The following is a 24,081-nucleotide window of genomic DNA, read 5'->3' as shown; positions in this document are numbered from 1 at the left end:
TTTCCTGCGCAAAAATAAAACAAATCCCGAGGTTGGCCGAAGGTGAATATTCGGGCGTGTTCGGGCAGGGACAGAACTTGATGGACATCTTAGGCTTCTCGCTACTACCTCGCGGGACCAGGCCTCCTGCCCCCAGCAGTCATGAGAAGTAGTCTGTTAATTCAAAAATAGAGTATTTACAACTTTTTCCAGCCAGTTTTCACATTTCGGCTGTCAGCTGTCGCAGCATCGCGTGCTGTCCCTACCCAGACGTGCGGTTCGGCCCGGAGTTCTGCTCGATCGTCTGTCGTCAAACGTGTTCGAGGCTGGGATCCCGGCTGAGTCGAACACGTGACGGACGTTTCCTGGGCCGCTCTGGCTCGTCGCTTCATTCCCCGCCCCACCACGAGGACGCCGAGAGTTGAAACCCGGGTTCATCCACACGGCTTTATGCACACTGTTACACATATGTACATTCACATCTGTCCTGGGTTGTGTGATTAGAGGGGACGCACCACAACGCCGAAATGCCAAATTGACCACAACGCCGACAGCTAGAAAACTGCTGTGTACCACAACGCCGAAAAACACTAACGCCGAAAAATATCATTGCAGGACTGCCACAAAGGTTATTAGGTTAGTCTAGGTTAGGTTAGACTAGGTTAGGCTAGGTTAGGATAGGCTAGGTTAAGTTAGGTTAGGTTATATTACGCAAGGTTAGGTTAGGTAAGGTTAGGTTTGATTGTGGTATTTTGGCGTTAAGGTACACTTTAAGAAACACACAACAATTCATTCAGTTGTTATTTCGGCGTTGTGGTACACAGCAGTTTTCTAGCTGTCGGCGTTGTGGTCAATTTTGACATTCGGCGTTGTGGTAACGACCCGTGATTAGATAAATCCATGTTGTATACTAACATAATGGAATAAAACGTTATTTGCAAGCTTTCAAAATGTCATGCAATAGATCAGTTCATGAACATTCACGCGACTTTTGACCACTAGAAATAGCACGTAGTGGATAGCTGGTGGGACCGGCAACAGCCTTCGACCCAGGTCCGCCGCGGCGTGTGGTCGTGTCTCCTCGCCCCGCGCTATGACGAGACATGAAGTCGATTATCTCGCAGACGCAGTATCGATGTGGGCGGGCGGCGACCTGCTGAGAGGAAGGAGTACAGCTGATTCACGGTTGTAACGATGCAGAATAGGCATTCTCGGAAGTCCAACCGGATCTGTTTTCTCCGAACACAGCATAATGCAACTTGAAAACAGAACGTATCGTAGTTCTCCATCGCTTAATGCCTGTTATCACACTGTCAAATATTTGTCTCCAATAGATTTGGATGGGTGGTATTGGACGGAAAATGGCTTTAAATTTTTTCCCCCATTGGACAGCATATTCAAAAGAGGTTTTTAATCATGTCACACTATCAAAATTTATTTTTTACCTGAGCTATCTAAAAATTTAAATGTTTATTCCATTTTGAAATTAAATAATGAATATCAGTGCTGGATGTAATTTTTGAATTTGTTATGATCTTTGAGCGTTTTTAAATTTACAAAAAGTTTAACTTTTACTCAAATTAATATTTAATACATAATAATACATTTTCAGCGATTTTTTTAAGTTATACAAACATTTTTTTTTCCTTTTATACACATACAATTAATTTCCATACGGCATTCACAGTAAGATTATTTCAGTTAATTCACTTTTATAACCTCTTTAATCACCCGTGTGTTCTACGACATTAAAAAAACGTTGAAAATGAAATGGATGTCATTTACATTATAGAAGGCACGATTTTGATTGGCCGATTGCATCCAACACCCCACATATTTTAGAACCTGTCTCATATGCAAAATATTTTATGGAAACTCAAGCCATCTAAAATGGATGCGCCAGTGACGTTTCGGTGATGTCATAACCCTTCAACTTTATCTGACACAACACACATTGGAAGTAGGGACCGGAAAAATTAGCGGGTTCAATGACCTGTATGATGAACTCCATAGTTCTACGTACACTCGGTCAAATGTGACCCACTCATTGGCTGCTGTCTTGTGAGACGTCCAAACGTAGCAGCCTGTGATTCGATAAAGCCTTAGGTCGGGTGTTTCTCACTGGCCCAGAGTCATCCAGGTGAGTTGTGAGCCAATAGCATAGGCTGCACTGAGGTAATAACTATTTGTATTTTAGCCTATCGCGAAATGAATCTCATGAATTTTTCCGGTCTCTACACATTGGAAGGTGCTGCAAGCGAAACATTTGACAGTGTAACAGGGTCTTTATTCACTGGCGAGTCACGTGCGTTGTGTTAGCGGTGGGAAAAAAATATACAACAGTGATATGGCCACTAGTTAAAGCATCATTACTACACGGGTCTTCATTGGCTGTGTGGTCGAGGGGATCTTCCAGTAGTTTGTTTGAACACAACCATTGCACAAGAATTCTCGCTTCACAAACACTGTACATGTTACTACTTTTATTGCGTTCCTTATGAATGGTCTTTTATTTTAACTATCCCGTAATATGACTGCGCCTTTGGGATGTCAATTTGACTACAGAATGTGTATTTTACATTAAATAATTTATACAAAAAATATATATTTCTGAACGAGATGAACAATTTGCTCTTGGTTTGTCAAGGCGAGGTAGATGTAAGACGGCCCCTACTGGAATCAGCAGAAGTGCCCTCGGAATTATGCGGAGAAAGGAGTGAAAAATGAGGAATGAGTATCACAGGCTTTTTCTGGTTATGAATGCATATTTATTTGCTGTCTTTCTTTGCTTGTTTTCGCCCATTATTAAGTACAGTTTTTGAGCAACAATTATCAGTACACTTTCCATAAAATAAAATAAAAAATAAACTAAACTATTTACCTGAAACTTTTTTCAGCCAATAGATTTTACCTGAACTTTTTTTTTTACAAATGTTTCGGATTAGTTTGTACCAGGTTGCCTCCGATATAAACTGCTAGTGTTTTATAATGGCGCCTACCGCACAGCAGAAGAGCCGATTCAATTGCGGAAAGGGAGTCAGTAACTGCTGTGCAACGTGAATTTCGCAGGCATTCAAACGCCTAACCTCCAAGCCGTTCATCCACTCATGCCTGGTACAAGCTGCTTGAAGAGAGAGGGCGTATTTGCCAAGGCGTCTCGGGCCCTAGGAAGACGAAGACCGCTCTAGCATCATGCTTGCGTGGCCCCCCTGGTTTCAACTAGGCCCTAAATAACCATATCGAAGATCTTGCGCATTATACCGTATTCTGCTCCGAGGTTAATGGCGAAGTGCACAGAGAAAAAGGTTTGTTTGAATCAAACAAATATTTGTTTATATATGGCGAAACAAATATTTACTTGCTGTAACAAAATACTTTGTTAGTCTTACCAAACTTGGTAAGTAACAAAAATGATTTGTTACACCTAACCAAATATAGGACAGTTGAGTTGAAAGCGACATTTTTGTTGGATTAACAGAATCTTTCCTACTACAAAATATTTGCTTGAATTAACAAATTATATTTATTTTGCCATATACAAACAAATATTTTGTTGAGGCAAACAATTCTTTAACTCAGTGTGCGTTTCCGGGGAACGTAAAAATTCCTCATGTCACCAACTAGCATGAGAGAGATGCCCCGAAAGTGAACGTGTTCTGTGAGAAGATTTACAGGCCTTTTTTTTTTTCATCGACATGCTTACCTTTGTGGCGTCTGCCTCGATTGGGAGAAAATTCAAACGACCTCATTAACTGAGGTCCAGTATTAACAGGACCAGTATTAACTGAGCACATTAATAAGTATAATATAACCAAATAAGCTCGAATTGTTGAGTATTCGATTGTATTTTCCATGGTTTTAAAATATTTATGCTTGTACAAAACATGATTCCTTATTTAAAATTACGCGCCGATTTCCGTAAGAAATACTCAGTAATATCTCTAAAAACGCAGACTCCAGGGGAAAACACAAGCAGTTCCGGAAAACGTTCATTGACATTTGTGCTCCCTCTACATCATGGAGGTAAGAAATAATAGAGTGGATGTGTGCAATCTTTGCCACGTTGATAATTGAAGTAAAAATATAAATCCCCACACCCCCACCCCACACACTTCCACTCGGCTGTAAGGGAACACATAACCTCACATCTCCCTGGGAGATGACTTGGTCCGTGCGGTTGTTGGACGATGCCGTGTGGGGCGATATCTTTCTGTGTGGTCGTGTCAAGGACAAGGTGTTCGTGCCACCTCTGCCGCTGTCTTTGTCAGATCTGAGACAGCGAGTCCATCACCGCCGACACACTGCACAAAGTGTGGGGCGAGTTTGAATACCGCCACGAGGTCTGCCGCGTGACTAGAGGAGCGCATGTTAAGTCACTGTAACTTGTAAAATAAAAATTGGTTGTCTGTAAAGTCGGTTAACGGACGATAGTTTAACGTGACAAGGTCATATTGATGAAATGATTGCATACTTTTATGAATAAAATTGAATCAGTTTTATTGAATTATCACTATTTTGTATGGATGCAAAGAAGGAGTGAATCGAAATCTACAATTTAATTGATAAATTTACTTTTATTTGCACTCATTAATTCAAATATGTTTATTACTTTAACGAAGATATTATTTTAACAATAACTTTTATACATGTTTGCTATTTAACTTCTTTCAATCTGTGTTTTTCTGTTAAGGATAGGACGATGATAGGAAAAGTAGGAAACGAATGGGACTGTTTCAAGTTTAATGTGCCTCGAAAAAGTCAAATCGATGGTTGTTCCAATCGAGTGGAAGAGACATAGATGCGGCGCAAGCGTACAATGAGCGCAACGGGACACAGCGTAACGGGACAATGTGCGTAACGGGACACTTTTCCGTGCGTGCAGCCGGCGTTCATCGAATTATTAGACGTTTTCACGTCAAAAAATCTTTGAGAGATTCTATGTTGACTGAAAAAAATTTCAGGTAAATACGCCGCACCGTTTAGTTTTTGTGATTTTTTTTTAAGTGAAAACTTATATGGGAAGGTTTGGATAGGGAGTAAATTCATGTAAGTCGTCATCGACATGGTCACGTGACGTGTTAAAGATAACACTATATCTGTTCCTATAAGTATAACTTAGTGTGCTTTTAAATCTTAAGTATACAATTACTGTGCAGTAAAAAGTGAGTATAAAATATATTAATATTCTCATGTAGGTATATAGTTTAAATAACGAAGAAAACCGAGTCTTTGTTGCAATATAACCTAAAAAATAAGAACATCACAATTTATTTTTTAATACTTGCAATTACTATTCAATGCGTATTTTATAGTAATTTAGGAGTTATTTTACTAACGTAATAAAAAAATTGTTGTGTGATATTTTTTTCGTAAGAATTGCGTAAAAGGAATTTCACTTCTGTCAGTCATGACTCATGAGGACTGCTTTGAAAAAAAATTTTAAGTGTACTGATCATTTGGACTCATTCTGTAGTTTGTCTGAACTATTCGATTGAAAAATGCAATTTTAACCTATATGTATTATAGTATGGTATTGCTGGATCAGAACGCACGACATCTCTGTGTCTGGCATTCCGCGTGAAAGAATTCTAATTTAAACAAAGCCGTGTATCGGGAATTTTGCCGCATTCCTTGCTCTTCGTGTGCGTAGTTCACGAAGTCTGGGTAATCGGAAATAGTTCGGAGCGTAGCTTGTGCTCGCTGCTAGGAATGAAAATAAGTTAAAATTAATTTCACCCGAGCTTTGAACAGCATTCTTTATATTGGCATTCAGATTTAGAGACCACGAGGAATGTTAAAAAAAACTGGGGGGAGGTTGTCTGTAAGTCGATTTAAGGACGATAATTTTACGTGATAACGTCATAAGAAAACAATTTATGAAACATTGCATACTTTTTAATTTTCAAATATTATTTACAGTTTTTGCAAATTTCATTTAAATAATTTGTTTAAATAATATAATCACGAACAATTAGTTAAAAAGCCCGCCTTAACCTGTTTGATATTATTGGAAATTTTCTCGCACGGTGGTTGGCCGGTTCTTGCACGCTCGGCTCAGGCGGAACGTGACCATTTTTCGTGCGTGCAGCCGGCGTTCATCGATTTATAAGATGTTATCACGTTAAAATGCTGTCGGCGTATAGCCCGGTTCGCTCTACCCGGAGTCTCCTAACCAATTAAATTCGTTATCCAGCTCGCAGTTCCGGTGAGAAGTTAGTGCTAGTGCATGCTGGGAAATTTCCCCGGTTATTTACTCACCCAAGTGCTGGCAAAGTAATAGAAAACGAACTTTAAAGGAGCAAATTTATTAGATTAAGCAACCCTCCATGTTTATTCTGGCATTTGTTGGAATGATGCATAGCAGGTATGAGGTAAAAAGAAAATTTTCTGGGCTTTCGGAATTAGCCTTTCAACCTTGAATCAAAAATAGTGTGAAAAAACAAGAAATTAGAACAGGCAATATTGTCAAACTTGGCATGCGTTGTGGGTACTCGTGTCTAACGATAAATTTCACCGGTGATACATCTAATTAATTGGGTATGTTGCAAGTACAGTTCTCTTCACAGAACCTACTCTTCAGTCAAATGGCGTCTTCCTCGTACGTACATGAAGGGCGCAGTCAACATAAGAACGTTGTCGAATCCAAAACCTCATTATCATGAACTGTTTTATCTTTGCAAAGTTGAGCAAATGTCTTATATTTTGGCGCAGGTATTTTTTTCGCGAATAAATCTGAGCTGCAAAAAGATATGCCCGCGCTCTAGATTGTTCCCTTGTAATTAGCGACCGTCTGCAAGAGAAACCATCGTCCTACTTATTTGGCTGGGCCATTCAGGACTAGTTGACTTCCGCACTGAGTGACTGTGATTCATGTGTTGACAGTACACTTGCAGCTGAAAAAACACCCAACCATCACAAAACACAGACAATACACAGCTTGTCAGGAAATCTTTTCGCGAAAAATACACGGCCCTACTTATATTGTTTTACTTTCATTTGATTCGCGTGATGGACAACCAATTTTGTTTGAATTATATAAAAAAAAATTTTAATATTTTTTTGTTTGCTAGTGTCACATCGTTTTTCTCGATTCTTTTTACCGCATATTCAATAACGATCGCTATTAGCTACGTGGGCTATGCAAACATGTATAATAATTAAATTTGTTTTTAATATTTACTAATTCACATGTAAGTTGAAGATCTGGCTTTACTCATGTTCAGTTCAATAACTAGGGACCGGAAAAATACACGGGTTCAATGACCTGTAGAATGAACTCCATAGTCCTACGTACACTCGGTCAAATGTCACCCACCCATTGGCTGATGTCTTGTGAGACGTCCCAACGTAGCAGCCTGTGATTCGATACAGCTTTGGCCGGGTGTTTCTCATTGGCCCAGAGTCATCCAGGTGAGTTGTGAGCCGATAGCAGAGGCAGCACTGAGGTATAACTATTTGTATTTTAGCCTATGGCGAAATGAATTCGCGAATTTTTCCGGTCTCTATCAATAACACATTTTCAATTGCGGGCATAGTCGCGTGTTGTCGCAGCGCCAGACTTGCGTATCATTTTCGATGTACGCCTTGTTTCGATTCGCCGGTTCACGACCGGACTGGCTGCGTTACACGATCCTTCTGCGACCGTGCGTGGTCGGCTGTACCTCCTGCCCGCTGTCCTTCCCCCTCTTACCCCTCTGCCCCTCCAGCTCTCGGTAATTCCCGCGCTCTCCCTTGGATTTTAATTAAATACAGTCGAGATAAACTTTTGCGCGCCCTTCGCCGCCCGGGGCGGCCCTTTGTCTGCGGGGGAAGCTACGGCAGCGCTCCGCCGCGCCGAGAGCCAGAGAGAGAGAGAGAGAGAGAGAGAGAGAGAGAGAGAGAGAGAGGGAGAGGGAGAGAGAGAGAGAGAGAGCAGAGGAGTAGGAGTAGTAGGAGTGGTGGTAGCACGCGCCGCGGTGACAGCGCACACATGCGGGGTTCGCCCGAGGGAGAAACAGAAACACACTTCTCTCCGCCCCCCCCCCCCCCCCCTCATTACATTCTGTGGGCCCCGTTGCTAGAATGCCATGATGCGCCCCCCCCCCTCTTTTTTTTCTAACAGAGATAAAAAAAATGTTTCTTTTCCTTTATGTATATCGTTTTAATTATATATTGTTTTAACCTTTTCACAATTATTTTTAAAACACATTAAAACTAGTTTTAAGTCAGTGTTTCGATTGTCAACGTAAATTTATTTGGAATAATGGCAAATAAATGAGTGTAAGTGTTCTGCACTGTCAACGTGGTGTCACGTCAATTGGCGGTGGTTTTGTTACTCACAGTTGTAGATTCAGACACGTTCTGTACGCACAGTATATTCCGAATAATATTACTCTGGTGTAATATTTCATCGGTAATTAAATTTAGGCCTTACTGTTTAATTGTTTTCTATGATTTATGTAAAATTGTCTACTTTTTTGTTTTAAGTTTCTTTTCTTTCCTTCGCAGGCCCCCTAGACCCATGGGCACTGTTGCCATAGCAACGGCAGCACCGGCCATGTGGGGGCCTTCCTTCCCTTGTTCGCTCGTGGCCACAAACATCCCCCCCTCCCCCCCCCCTTCTCATTCAAAATCTCCCTTGTCTCATCGTACTGCACTTCTTCCGTTCCCTATCTACATTCAAACAAACTGCCCCGTCGCGATTTTTGAAGTGAAAACATGCTTTAGCCGCGTTGAGCGATTTTCTTGGTAGGGGAAAAACTTAATGGGTTCGCGTCACCGACATGCTGTAGTAGCAGTAAGTGTAGTTAATTTGACCACGTGAATACATGAACCTAGGTCTGACATTACTGGTAAGTCATAGCTAGGTAATGCATTTTTTCTTAATTTTGACATACCACTGACATCTTTTGTGACTAAAAAAAAATTATATAAGGATAAATTATATCATGCCGACATCGTACTGATATAATACCGAAATCATTTTCTTGCGTACATTTGACGTAGAAATGATGTCATATTACACATTTAAAAACAAAGTTTTAAGTTTTCACTTCTGTTGACAGTCCCCATGACTGGCTATTTTTCTTCTAACCTAACTAAAACTAAGTGTATTTGTAGGTCCGGGTTAGGGAGGGACCTAGGTGCGTCTCAGGCCGAAGCCTATACGCCTAGTCATGCTGGGATTAGCCATGCAGGGAGAGGGTCGCATGCATCGTGTGCTAGGAGGGGATTGGCCAGCCGTGGCAGCGATTGGCGCCATGACTAACTCCCTTTTTCTTAAAACTAGCTTAAGACTGTGCTAAGTTGGTAGGTCAATAGAGGAGGCAGAGGAGAAAATATTCCACATGCGGGGGGTTGTATTCATTGCTGGAGATATGATCAGGGGGTAAGCCTTCATTTCACAGACGAGAAAGCCACACCCGAAGTTCATGCTCGCTTTTTTTCCCGTTCTATCTCATTGTATAAACCGGTGTGGCATTAAATTTTGCGGTCGATTAGGATAGATTAGCTACGTTATAAATACTTTAAAACATTGTGGATGGTTGGTTATATTAGGTTTAGTATAGCTACATTAAAAATACTGTAAAATCATTTTATGGTTGCTTAGCAAAGTACTTTTTAATATGTAGCTATCCAGCGCTAAGAAACCGTTTACATGATTTCACAGTATCTTTAATGTAGCTATCCCAACCAAATCAACCGTCCACAGTGTTTTGTCTTTCCTTTTATCAACACCGCCATATTTAGTTACAATGAACAAAAAATACCGAAGATGCACGATCGGGCGTTTGGCTCTCTCGTCTGTGAAAACAAGGCTTCCCATGACCAGGGACGCAAGCGCCCCTGGCGGTGAGTGGCTGCACTGGCCACTCACTCCGCTGCCAGTCAGCACCTGGAAGTAGAGAAGAAAGAAAAGTAGACAAACTTACATATTAGACGCTCGATAAATTAGTTTCTATGACATGCACAGCTCACAGTCGAGGTGTGGGCCACCGTTACTTGAAATTAGACGTAATATAATATGCTAAAACTAAATTCATTATGTTTGTATTTGTATTTTTTGTTTGGTTTTTATAATTATTATAACGTTTACTTAGTAACTAGGGCCACTTCCAGTGCCAGTTGTGTTTCGGAAAGGCACGGGATTTTGAATTACAAGTTAAAACATTATTATTATTTTTTTTAAATAGAACAGCTTATTCGACTCCAAAAGCCAGAATGCTTATTCAGTGCGGTCGACCCCCGGGACCAGAGCCACGCCCGAATAGTTCCGAAGTTCTCCGAAGTTCGCCGGCCGCTGTTTCGTATAACACCGGGATGCACATATTGGTGTATAAACTCACGCGTGATTAAACTTACTTGCTGCAATTTTATAATTAAATATTTTTTTCTCGTTTTTATTCTGATTCGAAAATTTGAAGCAAGTATGTTTGTTTGTTACGTCAATTGATACCTGTCTCGTCGCTGAAGGTTATGTATTTTGAGGAACCTGTCAGTATCGATGCAAACTGATAGCAAGCGCAGTAGGGATTCGTGCATTTCGCCGGTCGCGTGATGTGTTTATGTGCAATCACGTGGTTTACTCTCGAAACCTTTTCAAGTACCTAGCACTGAATATTTCCCTCGAGAAATTGTTTTTAAGTGTTACAAGAAACACATCGTCTGCTTTTCTTATTTTACCAATTACGCCATGTTGATTTAAGGGACAACAGAAAAAATAATAATTCGAAGTTGTTCCATCGCGTAGGGAGCAGGCGGAGAGAAAAGAAATCGATTGTAAACTCCCGCTTGTTTACTGAAAAGCAAGCCTGCGGCCTGAAACCATGTCGCATCTTTAGAAAGAAAATTATTTCGTTGGCGCAGAAAAGCTTTAAGTGCGAAAATAAATATATTATATACCACAGCAAAAAATAATAGTGGATGTTTTAACATCCACCCAATATGTAAATTTTCTGTTTTCACCAACAGTTTTACATTTGATTACTCGTTTGCAAATATATATTTTACTAAAACTACTTTCTTTAAAGTAACACGACTTCATTGCAGGATTGTAATTATGAATTCCGTGACCTGATATTTGGGCTATTTTTGGGAGAATTTTCTTAATCGTTTTAATACAATTTACTGCATAAGTAGCGAAGCACTTTTGTTGCAATAAAAGAAGGCATTGTGCCTTTTTATAGTGCCTTTGTCTGTATTATGTTGTAGCTTGCTGTTTCCCCCCCCCCCCCATCTTTTATGGATGTGGGCTTTCAAGTTGTGGTATTTCTGTTTTTCATGCCACACCCTTTCACGTTATTACAAAGGTTATAAGGGGAGAGGCGTTCTCGTCGTAAAAAAACTACATATTTTGCTACATATCTTGAAAAAGAAAGTGCTTTTATGATTCTGCATAAAAAAAAATGGAAAGAAGAATGAGCTAACGCCACTGAGAAATAATAAACTAACTACAGTAAACCTAATTCCCGGAAATATGCAGTTCACGAAGTTACACTACTAACTTATTATTTTAAGAAGAATTTATCCCGTCTGGTCCAGCACCACTATCTTTGGTCGCAAGTGATATTTTAAACTTTATTGCAATGCTTACCATATGGATCCAGAGCGTTCCGAAATCAGAAATTTGAGAATTTTTTTTAAATAGCTTATGAATTATTTAACTAACAAAAATCCTATCTTTGCCATGCTGTGTAGTTATAAGAATTCAAACCGCTGCAATGTATCGAAAAAAAAAATTTTGACGTGACAACGACAAATAAATCGTTTTACGCCGGCTGCATGCACGAAAAAGGATGACTCATTGTCCCGTTACGCTCATTGTACGCTTGCGCCGCATCTATCTCTCTTCCACTCGATTGGAACAACCATCGATTTGACTTTTTCGAGGCACATTAATTAAACTTGAAACACTCCCATTTGTTTCCTACTTTCCTATCATCGTCCTATCCTTAACAGAATAACACAGATTGGAAGATGTTAAATAGCAAACATGTATTAAAGTTATAGTTACAATAATCTCTTCGTTCAAGTAATAAACATATTTGAATTAATGAGTGCAAATAAAAGTAAATTTATCAATTAAATTGTAGATTTAATTTCACTCCTTCTTTGTATCCATACAAAATAGTGATAATTCAATAAAAATGATTAAATTTTATTCATAAAAGTATGCAATCATTTCATCAATGTTTTGTTATGACGTCACGTTAAACTATCGTCCGTAAACCGACTTTACAGACAACAAATTTTTTTTAAATAGCTTATGAATTATTTAACTAACAAAAATCCTATCTTTGCCATGCTGTGTAGTTATAAGTATTCAAACCAATGCGATGTATCGAAAAAAAAAATATATTTTTGTGTAATCCGCAAGTCCACGACGCAGATCAGGCTAGGACATCACGAGACTCTCTCGGACGAAATGAAACACAAAGAAAGCCCGGAAAGGGGGGGGGGGGAGATCTCTGACGTAGGCAAGCTCTTTGTCTCGCAACCTGCTCGTCGGCACAAAGAACAATCTGATCCATTCCTCGAACAACCTGCTTCTCGTGTCGCATCTGTCTGTAATGGACTACGGCTGGTGTGAAAGGGGTTTGGGGGGAATGTCGCTAACACGTAGTCGAGAACGCTAATGGAAGGTGACTGAAGTATGGCGTGGTTCTCCCTGATACCCTGACTCTGTGGGGTTGTCAGAGGTGTATCTGAGCGCGACGCTCGCTGGTGCTTCTAGCGCGGTGTCTCCTCTGGACTGGCGGGCAGTCTTCTCGTCGTCACAGGATAACTGTGAGATCTGAGCGGTGACCATAACACTATATGGCGGAGAAATGAAGATAATAGTGTTGTGCAAGTCCCTATCTGTACCGGTTTTTTTTAACGCCGAAAATTAATTTTTATACTTTTTCACGCTACTAAAAAAATTGGTTGTCTGTAAAGTCGGTTTACGGACGATAGTTTAACGTGACGTCATAACAAAACATTGATGAAATAATTGCATACTTTTATGAATAAAATTGAATCATTTTCATTGAATTATCACTATTTCGTATGGATACAAAGAAGGAGTGAAATTAAATCTACAATTTAATTGATAAATTTACTTTTATTTGCACTCATTAATTCAAATATGTTTATTACTTGAACGAAGAGATTATTGTAACTATAACTTTTATACATGTTTGCTATTTAACATCTTCCAATCTGTGTTATTCTGTTAAGGATAGGACGATGATAGGAAAGTAGGAAACAAATGGGAGTGTTTCAAGTTTAATGTGCCTCGAAAAAGTCAAATCGATGGTTGTTCCAATCGAGTGGAAGAGAGATAGATGCGGCGCAAGCGTACAATGAGCGTAACGGGACAATGAGTCATCCTTTTCCGTGCGTGCAGCCGGCGTTCATCGCTTTGTTAGACGTTGTCACGTCATAAATTCGGAAACAAACGCACTCGTTTGGCCTGGGCGTATTCTTAAGCGGTGTTTCCGTGGATAGACGCCACCAGGACTTGCAGAGCGGCGTGGGTCCGCCCGCAGCTGCGCGCACCGTGTGGGTGTGTGTGTGGCTGCAGCGGTCACGAGCCGCCAAACAGCGCGGTCAAACAGCGACCCTGCAGCTGACAGCGGGTCGCAAGGCCAGTGAATCAACACCTCCCTCCCCCCTCCCTGCACCTTGATGCACGGGCCGCGGCGAGCAGCCCTCCATGCCGTCATGCGCCCAGGCCGGTGAACACTGGCACGACAGCCAGCTGGGTCCAGTGGCGAGCGCCTCTGGTCGGCGGGCCAGGGGCGGGCCTGTGCGAATAATGGCCCGTCTACAATGGCAATGTCCTAAACTGTGTCCGAAGGACACTCGTCGCTGATTGGTCCACGTGACCCTCTGACTGTCATGCGTCAATTGGGCGAAGGTCCGAACCTACCTGGTCCCGAAGACATTCGTCAATTTGAACTTTTTTGTCCCAACCTGTGTACTTCGGACACAGAAAAATAACAGAACACTCACGCTATTTGAATGTCCGGTTCCCGTTTGAAAACGTGGTGTTTTTTTTTTTTTTTTTTTTGTTATTGAAGGAAATGGAAGGTGCTGTTAGTCACTTATATAACTTATATAACTTTCATAAGTTCAATCTCAAACTAAAAAGCATCAAAACAATAAAGAAAAACATTTGGTTTGGCACATTTACTGCGCTCTGGTGACAACTTTAGAAATCAATACATTCAGACATCGGACATCGCAATTGTGGACAGGGCAGTTTTCGGTGAGACAATGTGACGTCACTCACATTCGGATAAGGAAACTGACCAGGCACAGGTTCGGACTATTGTAGACGGGCTCTAAGAAGAAGTCGTAGAAGAATTCTGGGAGTTTTTCAGCGGTGACCTATGTATTTTTTTTTTTACACCATTTTAATCAACGATTAATACTCTATCGTTGTGTGTGTCTACCTTTTTTTTTGTATGCATTACACACTATACATAAAACAGCTGCGTAAAACCACACATTCGGAAATATTTTTACCTATATTACGAATTTTAAAAAGCATATATAAAAATTATAGATCGACCCATGCATCCTTTCTCTATACACATAAAAAACATGACAATTTTATCTGTAATGGGAAGCTACAAATTCTTCTTAACAAAAGGCCCTACAATCACACCCTGAAGACTGTCTGTATATGCCTCTTAATGCAAAGCGCATGTTTGAAATATTCGCGAAGTCAAATCGAATTTCGAATTTCGTTCGTGGCGAAGCTGTATTACATTTATTTTTCGTTTTGTCGTGTTTTTGTCTCGTTTCAATTGTTGTGCTGAATTTTTTTGGTTTCAATATTGTTGTGCTGTGGGGTTTTTGTCCTTCTGTTAGTCCATTTTTCTTTGTGTTTCTTTGTTTGTTCATCATATTCTTGTTATGGAATATTATGTGGTGTTTATATCCTGTTGACAACAGCAATTTATTGCTTAATTTGTGTTTTTGTCTTTTGGTTTTTTGTAGTTTTCTTCTACAGACATACATGTGCTCAGCAATGGCGTATGTCCAAAAGCTTACATCAAGTCATGCACTCCCATTGCACAAATCTTTCAAAGATAATACATTTATTTAATAAAACACAGGATTCGAGTTTAAAAAATGTTTTTTAACGTATTTAGCGTTTGAACTGATGAAGTAATTATCATAAAAGGGTCCTAAGTATAACATCAATTAACAATATATAAAAAAACCTGCATAGTATTAATATTAAGCATTCATAAAAGTAAACGGAGTGCCACCTATTGATTTTATTAAGTAACCAACTTTAATCAAGCAAAACGTATGCAACAAAAAAAAATTAAACATTTTCATGAGCAGATCTTAGGCTTGCCATTTTTTTTTTTTTTTTAAAGCTTTGCAACAAATGCGAAGCTTCATATCAGACGCGATCGAAGCTTTGCATCACAACCGAAGCTTCAAATAAAATAAATAGCAAATTTCCTGGCGAAGTAAAATCGAATATTTAAAAAATAAGGCGGTTGTCTGTAAAGTCGGTTTACGGACGATAATTTTACGTGATAACGTCATAGGAAAACATTGATGAAAAATTGCATACTTTTTAATTTCCAAATATTATTTACAAATTTTTGCAAATTTAATTTAAATAATTTGTTTGGATATAATCACGAACAATTAGTTAAAAAGTCCCGCCTTAACCTGTTTGATATTACAGAAGATTTTCTCGCACGGTGGTTGGCCGGTTCTTGAACGCTCGGCTCAGGTGGAACGTGACAATTTTTCGTGCGTGCAGCCGGCGTTCATCGATTTGTAAGACGTTATCACGTCAAAAAGAGTCTCAATTGATTCGCTCGGTCGAAACTTCTCCCAGGCCTAGCCGAGGGGCGCGGGTTCGAGTTCCGGCCGGCAAGGTGGTCCTCCTGATCTTCTTCCTGGGCTCTCAACACTGGGCGTATGTGATGTCCTCCTCATTGATCGATGACAAAGTAACATCCTTTGGCAGGCTACATGTGATTCAACTCCATGTTTATAACTGCCTTTGGTTCTTCAAGGGATGTCAAGAGCAACAGAAGGGATATGGGTAGAGACTGGAAAAATTCGCTGTTTCAATGACCTCTGGGATAGACTCCACGAGCCTCTATGCACTCGGCCAAATTACGCCTGCTCATTGGCTACTGACTCTTGACACCTTTTAACTGGGTTTGCTCGTGATTACATACTTGTTCTGCTTAGAGATTTTCATTTGCTCAGAGTCCTTCAGATAAACTGCGGCCCAATCGATGAAGCAGCACCAAGAGGTTTGATTCCAGCCTGTCGCGAAATGAATCAGCGAATTTTTCCGGTCTTTAGATATGGGGATATATCCCCTTCATACCAAATTTTGAAAAAAAAATTCAAAATATCAGTGAAGACTTCTGGATTGTAGCCGTTTCCTTGGCGAATAATTAACCGACGTTTCGGTCAACATTGCAGTCGCGATCATCATGGAGCCTCCCTGATGATGGCGACTGCAATGTCGACCGAAACGTTGGTGAATTATTCGCCGAGGACACGGATACAACTCAGAAGCCAAGTTACTTCAGAAAATGGCCGTGAAAGCCTGCGGACATATTATTAGTGAAGACATTATGTTAACTCTGTGAGAAGTCACATCGCCTATGGCTACTAATGTAGGCTCATGCGTCAATGTGTTAGTGTCAATAGTAATGTAAGTTTTTGACGTGACAACGTCTAATAAATCTATGAACGCTGGCAGCACGCACGAAACAGTGTTCCGTAACGCACATTGTCCCGTTACGCTCATTGTAGCTACGCTTGCGCCGCATCTATCTCTCTTCCACTCGATTGGAACAACCATCGATTTGACTTTTTTGAGGCACATTAAACTTGAAACACTACCATTCGTTTCCTACTTTTCGTATCATCGTCCTATCCTTAACAGAATAACACAGATTGGAAGGAGTTAAATAGCAAACATGTATAAAAGTTATAGTTAAAATAATCTCTTCGTTAAAGTAATAAACATATTTGAATAAACGAGTGCAAATAAAAGTAAATTTATTAATTAAATTGTAGATTTCATTTCACTCCTTCTTTGTATCCATACAAAATAGTGATAATTCACTAAAAATGATTCAATTTTATTCATAAAAGTATGCAATTATTTCATCAATGTTTTGTTATGACGTTGTCACGTTAAACTATCGTCCGTAAACCGACTTTACAGACAACCAATTTTTTACCAAATGGTGAGTTGATAGTTTTTTAATTGTGTGATTCAGTGGCGGAAGTTCCGCCGCTGACCGCTGTCGCAGGCCAGCGCTGCAGTCGGCTGCGGTGAAGCAGTGTCCCTGCTCATTGTGTGGCGGACAAAGCAGTCCGCGCGCTTCCCGAGCAGATAGCAGAGAGCAGAGTCTCTCTCCTCTCCCCCCCTCCAATCCCTAACACAATACCCGGTAATGAGTTAGTGAACCCAGTTTCCCTCACCCATGTTCGAACATGACTCGAATTAATACACCTGATCTGGTTCAGTCATCCGAGCTCAACACTTTACCATACACGTAAAAAAAAAAAAAACCTCTCAAACCTTTTTAATGATTTCCTTATTGATCGTGGAGAAGAAATTTGAAGAACGCGAAGAACCTAGAAGAAAGTTAAGAACCTTCTTGAATAAGTAAGAAAGTAAAAGTAAGTCCGGTTTGAACTGAGAATTTTTGAAAATATTCACCGTAAAAAAACATTTCGCCTAATGACTTGAATCATTGCATCGATAACGTAACAATTAAAAAAATATAACAATCATAAATATTTCATATGTCAGTGCTACGGTTTTACTTTATTACAAGTTGTGTGTTTTTGCTTCTTTTTTTTTTTTAGTCACAGTTTAGTAATCGTTTTTTGACCACGGTCGTAAATTTTGGGCCGTAATTTATGTCATACATAGCCACATTTCCGCTGATAATGATTTATTGCCCTGATGTGTGTGTTTGCGTGCTAGTTTTTTGTCACTCTTACAATGGCAAGTTAATTGCATGGTGTTTTGTATTTTCTAGTGATATATCTATTCGTGTGTCTTGTGCAGTCGTTCAATACTCTTTTTGATTCATTAAATATGTGAAATATCAAAAACACATTAATGAAAGTCAACTAAATTTACGATAACATTATTATTTAACCGTAAGTCATAAGATGTGATGTGAAACTCGTTTTTTGGACTTATCATTTTTAGCCTCCAAACCTCCAGTGTCTTTAACCGTAATTTTGAGTTCACATATTGGAAGTCCATTTTTAACTATTTATAACTAGAGACCTGAAAAATTTGCGGATTCATTTCATGACATGCTACAATTCAAATAATTTTACCTTAGTGCTGATTCTGCCATTGGTTCCCGGTTAATCTGGAGTAATGAGGGCCAATTAGAGACCCTCACTCGTAGAAGTGTCGAATCACAGGCTGCCCAGTCGAGACGGCTCACAAGTCAACAGCCAATGAACAGTTGGCATTTTCCCGAGTGTGAAGAGGATAGTGGAGTCTATCCTGGAGGTCATTGAACACGCGAATTTTTCCAGTCTCTACTTATAACTGTCGTATTGATTTTAAACTTTGCAAGTATATGTAATCCGGATGACCATACAATAATTTGGTACCATCGAACTGATCTGATGTTGGAGCCACGAGGCGGATAGTGGAACTCTTCAGTGGCTACTGGTAAAACCCTCGAGATTAGGCTCATTTGGTTTGTTTTAAACGAGTCCCGTACATTACACTTGCTGTAGAGGGTCATCCGGATTACATACACTTGCAAAGTTTCAAATCGATACAATTAGAAGTAGGTTAAAATCGACTTCCAAGATTTGTTTACACGGTTCATTAGTTACGTTGTTAGTTGGGTGTCCCGGTTTTAGTTTTCGCATTCGCCACGAGACACCCGATTAGCGTTTGTTTTTTATTGACGTGACGTCTAATAAATCGATGAACGCGGCTGCACGCACGAAAAAGTGTCCCGTTGCGCACATTGTTCCGTTACGCTGTGTCACGTTACGCACATTGTTCCGTTGCGCAGTGTCCCGTTACGCACATTGATCCGTTACCCTGTGTCCCGTTACACACATTGTTCCGTTACACTGTGTCCCGTTACGCACATTGTTCTGTTACGCTGTGTCCCGTTACGCACATTGTTCCGTTACGCTGTGTCCCGTTACGCTCATTGTACGCTTGCGCCGTATCTATCTCTTTTCCACTCGACTGTTTATAAAGTGAAGTGAAAAGTTAATGTGGTTTTCATTGCTTATTACAACAACAATTTCGGCAATAAAGGTTAATTATTCTTGCATTTTAAAAATCTCATTACTAGTATAATTTCAAGTAGGTATTTATTCTTTTATTATTAAAATAAAAATAATTCAATTTTATTCATAAAAATATGCAATCATTTCATCAATGTTTTGTTATGACGTACGTTAAACTATCGTCCGTAAACCGACTTTACAGACAAGCAATTTTTTTTAATGACAAACGGTGCAAAACTGGAATGGCGTATGTCCAAAGAATTGTAATGAATAAAAATTCCCCATTGCAGGAATAGTTTAAATGAAGCATGTGTATTCAGGAACGCTATGGTGCGTTGTCCCGCTGCGGAGGCCTGCTGGCACCAGGTCAGAGCCAGACAGGTGTGGAGGCTTGCCAGGGTCGAGGGAGGGGCAGAAACAGACGTGTGATGAGATTGCCGCCGCGCTGCAGATTAATCCCGGAGATGGGCCCAGGCCGCGGGCTGCGCCGATGACGAGGTCTCTGGGGCTGTCTCCGCGCCAGGACCCCGGAGGACTCGTGCCTTCCTCTCCGGCTCGCACGGGAAGCCTTCAGTTCACAGGCGAGACAGCCACACCCGAAGTTCATGCTCGCTTTTTTTAATAATATAATAATAATATATTTCCACTTGCAATTGGGCATCCGCCCGGTGGCAAGGAGTTCCCACCCCCAACCACCCTCACTCCTCCCCCCTCTGGAGCCTCCTGCGCAAGTCCTTCCCTCCTGCCACATCCAGTGTCCTCCCCTCAAGCTCGTTCCACTCTCGCCCCGTCCTCACAAGGAATACCTGCCTTCCTCTCTATGTCCGTCTCCATTCCCTCTGGATCTTCCACTCATGATCCCTCCTTCCTCGATACAGCCCTCTGTTCAACCTAGCTCCCAGCTTTCCCTAGCCCCCCCCCCTCCCCACTGAATTACTTTATGCATTCTCACCAGCCTTTCCACCTTCCTCCTTTCTTGCAGCGTGTCCCACCCCAGCTCCTTCATCATCACCGATGGTCTGTGTGTTTCCCCCATCCTGCCTTCCGTTCTATCTCACTGTATAAACCGGTGTGGCATTACATTTTGCTGTCGATCAGGATGGGTTAGCTACATTATAAATACTTTAAAACATTGTGGATGGTTGGTTATGTTAGTTAAGTATAGCTACATTAAAAAAATACTGTAAAATCATTTTATGGTTGCTTAGCAAATAACCTTTTAATATGTACCTATCCAGGGCTAGGAAACCGTTTACATGATATCACAGTATCTTTAATGTAGCTATCCTAACCAAAACAACAGTCCTCAATGTTTTAAAGTATTTATAACGTAGCTAACCTAATCTTTTACAATGAACAAAAGAAAACCGAAGATGCTAGATCGGACGTTTGGCTCTCTCGTCTGTGAAAAGAAGGCTTCCCGACGGACGGAAGGGCGCGTGCGACATCAGCGCCATCCTGCTCGGCGGGTGGCGGCCACGGGAACTACCTGCGTGTTCCAACGACTTTCGCGTGGCCCGTTCACTAGTCTCGCTTTCATACTGCAATCCTAATAACCTGCAATATGTATCCCCTACTACGAGTAGGTTAAATAAACTGCCAATAATTCTTTATTTATACAATTAATTTAAGGTCCAGTTCTCGCATCAAGTTTAAAGCAACCAGCATGATGTACATGCAATTTCAGTTGCAAACGTTTAAGCCGTTGAAAATAACGAGGTAAAAACAATGCAAACAATGATTGAGAAAATTGGGATTGTAACTGGATTTCCCTGTGCAAATTTATTTCACTTATGAGTTAGACACGATGCCAGGCTAAATAGTCTATAAAATTTAAATATAGACAAAGTATTGTTCCCTTGAAAGATATTAATGTCCGTATGATTCTGGTAATATATTATGAGTATTTTAATATACGTTTTAGTTACACTATATGAAAAATTGCGTCATATTCTGTTGGAAGAATACACTACAAATCCTAAATAATTTCAATTTTCAAACGAATTTTCAAGGTAATATTTAGAGAAATAATAATAGTAATACTAAAGTTGTAAATTTCAGTGTTTACTAAAATAAATCATATATTTCAAGCAACCAATCAAGCTTAGCGATTTACTGCCCCACTTTTCTAACTCCTGCTGGTCTGATGTCTGTTTCTCACATCCTGCGATGGTAGAATTTGCGTCTGATTAAATTTAACGTTAGGTGCCAATATCCACATGTTTTTTACCAGATTAAATATACCTGGATACAGTTGTTTTTGTGTATTCTATCCAGAGAAAACCAAATCTTACTTTCAATCGAGAAAACACGGGACACACCACTTGTATGTAATCTAAAAGACTTTCATAACTTTTTTGCGTTGTATTTTTATGTGGCGATGCTGAATACAGCATGTGCTGTTGTATTGAACATTGTTTAGTTATATGTTTAAGTACCTTCCCAGTGATGGAGAATGATTGTTCACTCTTGTGTTGCAGGGACCTGAGGTTCAACAAGATCAGAGAGATACAGCCCAATGCGTTCAAGAACCTACGCCACTTGAACACCCTGTGAGTACCAATCACTTGTCTCTTTGTTCACTCATTGCTACTTGAACATGTTGTGAGTACCATTCACTTTTCTCCTTGGTTACTCAGCACTATTTGAAAACGCTGTGTGTACCATATCACTTATACAGTCCTAGTGCTCAGGTTTAGTTAATTATTCACATGTTTGAATATTTTTTTCTTTAAAGGGTCAAAATATTTAATCCATCCTTTATTCATTCTGTATGCTATCTGGAGAACTCCAGCTGATAATCGAGACCTCCAAGGCGCATTACTGCACTGTTTAGAGTTTATAGTTTAGAGTTTAGAGTCTTAAGTTCATCTCACCGCGGAAACGCTAAATGTCCAGTCGAGGCCAGGTATGAAAAGACTACCGACCAGATACAAATTATTGTAATCACTACATGGTATTGTGCATATCAGTAAGTGCATTATATCAATGGTCTCACGAAAACAGTTTTAAACTATAACACAAGAAAGAAGGCGACAATCGATTAGATGGTGGTCGCGTTCGTTCGGCGCTCTGTATTTGATTCCCTACACTCGTTCCCGTCACACATCGACCTGTGCGGTCAGAGGGAGCACTTAAGAGTGTCGTTAAGGTCGTGAATGTCAGTAATTTTCTTCTGAATCGTTATGGACTCATTTTCATAAGTAAATACACTGCGCCAGATTGAAGGTGGTCGCATGAGTCGTGAACGAATCTAGAGACCAGAAAAATTCGCGGATTCAATTCGTGAAATGCTACAATCCAAATAATTATACCTTATTGCTGCTTCTGCCATTGGTTCACTGTTAATCTGGAGTAATGAGGGCCATTTAGAGACCCTCACTCGTGGAAGTGTCGAATCACATGCCGCCCAGTCGAGACGACTCACAAGTCAACAGCCAATGAACAGTTTGCATTTGCCCGAGTGTGTAGAGGATAGTGGAGTCTATCCTGGAGGTCGTTGAACCCGCGAATTTTTCCGGTCTCTAACGATATCCCGCGCCCTGGTGACGTCACGTACACTCACCATCTCGCGCATGGTGAGGGCCATGGGTGAGGGCTATCAGTCTAATGGAGCGTCCCGGAGGCATTGTGAAGGAAATTTCCTTAACGGGGCATGTTTATAATTTCTTTGAGTGCTTTGGGGAGTTCGTTTACCGGGGTAATGGGTTTTTTTTCCTCCCCGCGAAGTTAGGGTCTAAGTGGCAACGTACTTCAATATGTGTTTAACACATGAAAGCTGTTTTACACAATTTCAAAATATTATTCAAGAAATTACTCGTTTTAAAATTTTATGATTTGATTTTTTTTTTTCTTTTGGGCGAGAAAATGCAGATAGTAGTTGCCTAGCATGAACCGTGAAAATCTTTATATATATATTTCTTGTGTGCGTGTGTATGTCACTGAACTCCTCCTAGACGGCTGGACCGATTTTGATGAAATTTTGTGTGTGAGTTCACGGGGATTCGAGGATGGTTTAGATTCACTATTGGATATTTTATCTCAATTCTGAGTTAATAAAAACTAAAAAAACACGCTTTAAAAGCAAAAATTGCAACGCATTATTAGAAGCCATTAAGTTTTGCTATTGTAAGGAACTAAGTAGAGAGTAAGAAAAAAATAAAGATCCTGACAGTTTATAGTGTCGCCATATTTGTTTCAATTTTCAATACCTTTTTTGTATATTACAATTTAAATTGCAGAAAAAAATCATGTTTCATAGCCACACAAATAAATAGGATGGTTTGGATTCACAATTGGATATTTTATCTCAATTCTGAGTTAAGAAAAACTAAAAAAACACGCTTTAAAAGCAAAAAATGCAACGCATTATTAGAAGCCATTAAGTTTTGCTATTGTAAGGAACTAAGTAGAGAGTAAGAAAAAAATAAAGATCCTGACAGTTTATAGTGTCGACATATTCGTTTCAATTTTCAATACCCTTTTTGTATATTACAATTTAAATTGCAGAAAAAAATCATGTTTCATAGCCACACTAATAGTGAGGATGGTTTAGATTCACAATTGGATATTTTATCTCGATTCTGAGTTAAGAAAAACTAAAAAAAAACACGCTTTAAAAGCAAAAATTGCAACGAATTATTAGAAGCCATTAAGTTTTGCTATTGTAAGGAACTAAGTAGAGAGTAAGAAAAAAATAAAGATCCTGACAGTTTATGGTGTTGCCATATTTGTTTCAATTTTCAATACCCTTTTTGTATATTACAATTTAAATTGCAGAAAAAAATCATGTTTCATAGCCACACAAATAGTGAGTGTGTGTCATTTCTCTATGTCCACGAGGTCTCGCCG

The 24,081-nt window shown here is 39.9% G+C and overlaps 1 protein-coding gene across 8 annotated transcripts in view; it reads left to right on the top strand.

Annotated features, from left to right (window-relative positions):
- Nucleotides 1-24,081, top strand: part of LOC134531653 (peroxidasin) — a 443,688-nt gene that overhangs the window by 333,751 nt on the left and 85,856 nt on the right. For all 8 annotated transcript variants that reach the window (XR_010075058.1, XM_063367432.1, XM_063367423.1 and 5 more), the window contains exon 2: nt 21,711-21,782. Coding sequence is in view for 7 of the 8 variants with exons in the window: in XM_063367432.1 (XP_063223502.1) it covers nt 21,711-21,782 (72 nt within the window). In the remaining variant the exon portion in view is untranslated. The remainder of the gene's footprint in view (nt 1-21,710; nt 21,783-24,081) is intronic.

The sequence above is a fragment of the Bacillus rossius genome, chromosome 1 (genome assembly GCF_032445375.1).
Source record: "Bacillus rossius redtenbacheri isolate Brsri chromosome 1, Brsri_v3, whole genome shotgun sequence".
Lineage (NCBI taxonomy): Eukaryota > Metazoa > Arthropoda > Insecta > Phasmatodea > Bacillidae > Bacillus > Bacillus rossius.
The sequence above is the reverse complement of the archived record's forward strand: the minus strand, read 5'-3'. Positions and strand labels throughout refer to the sequence as shown.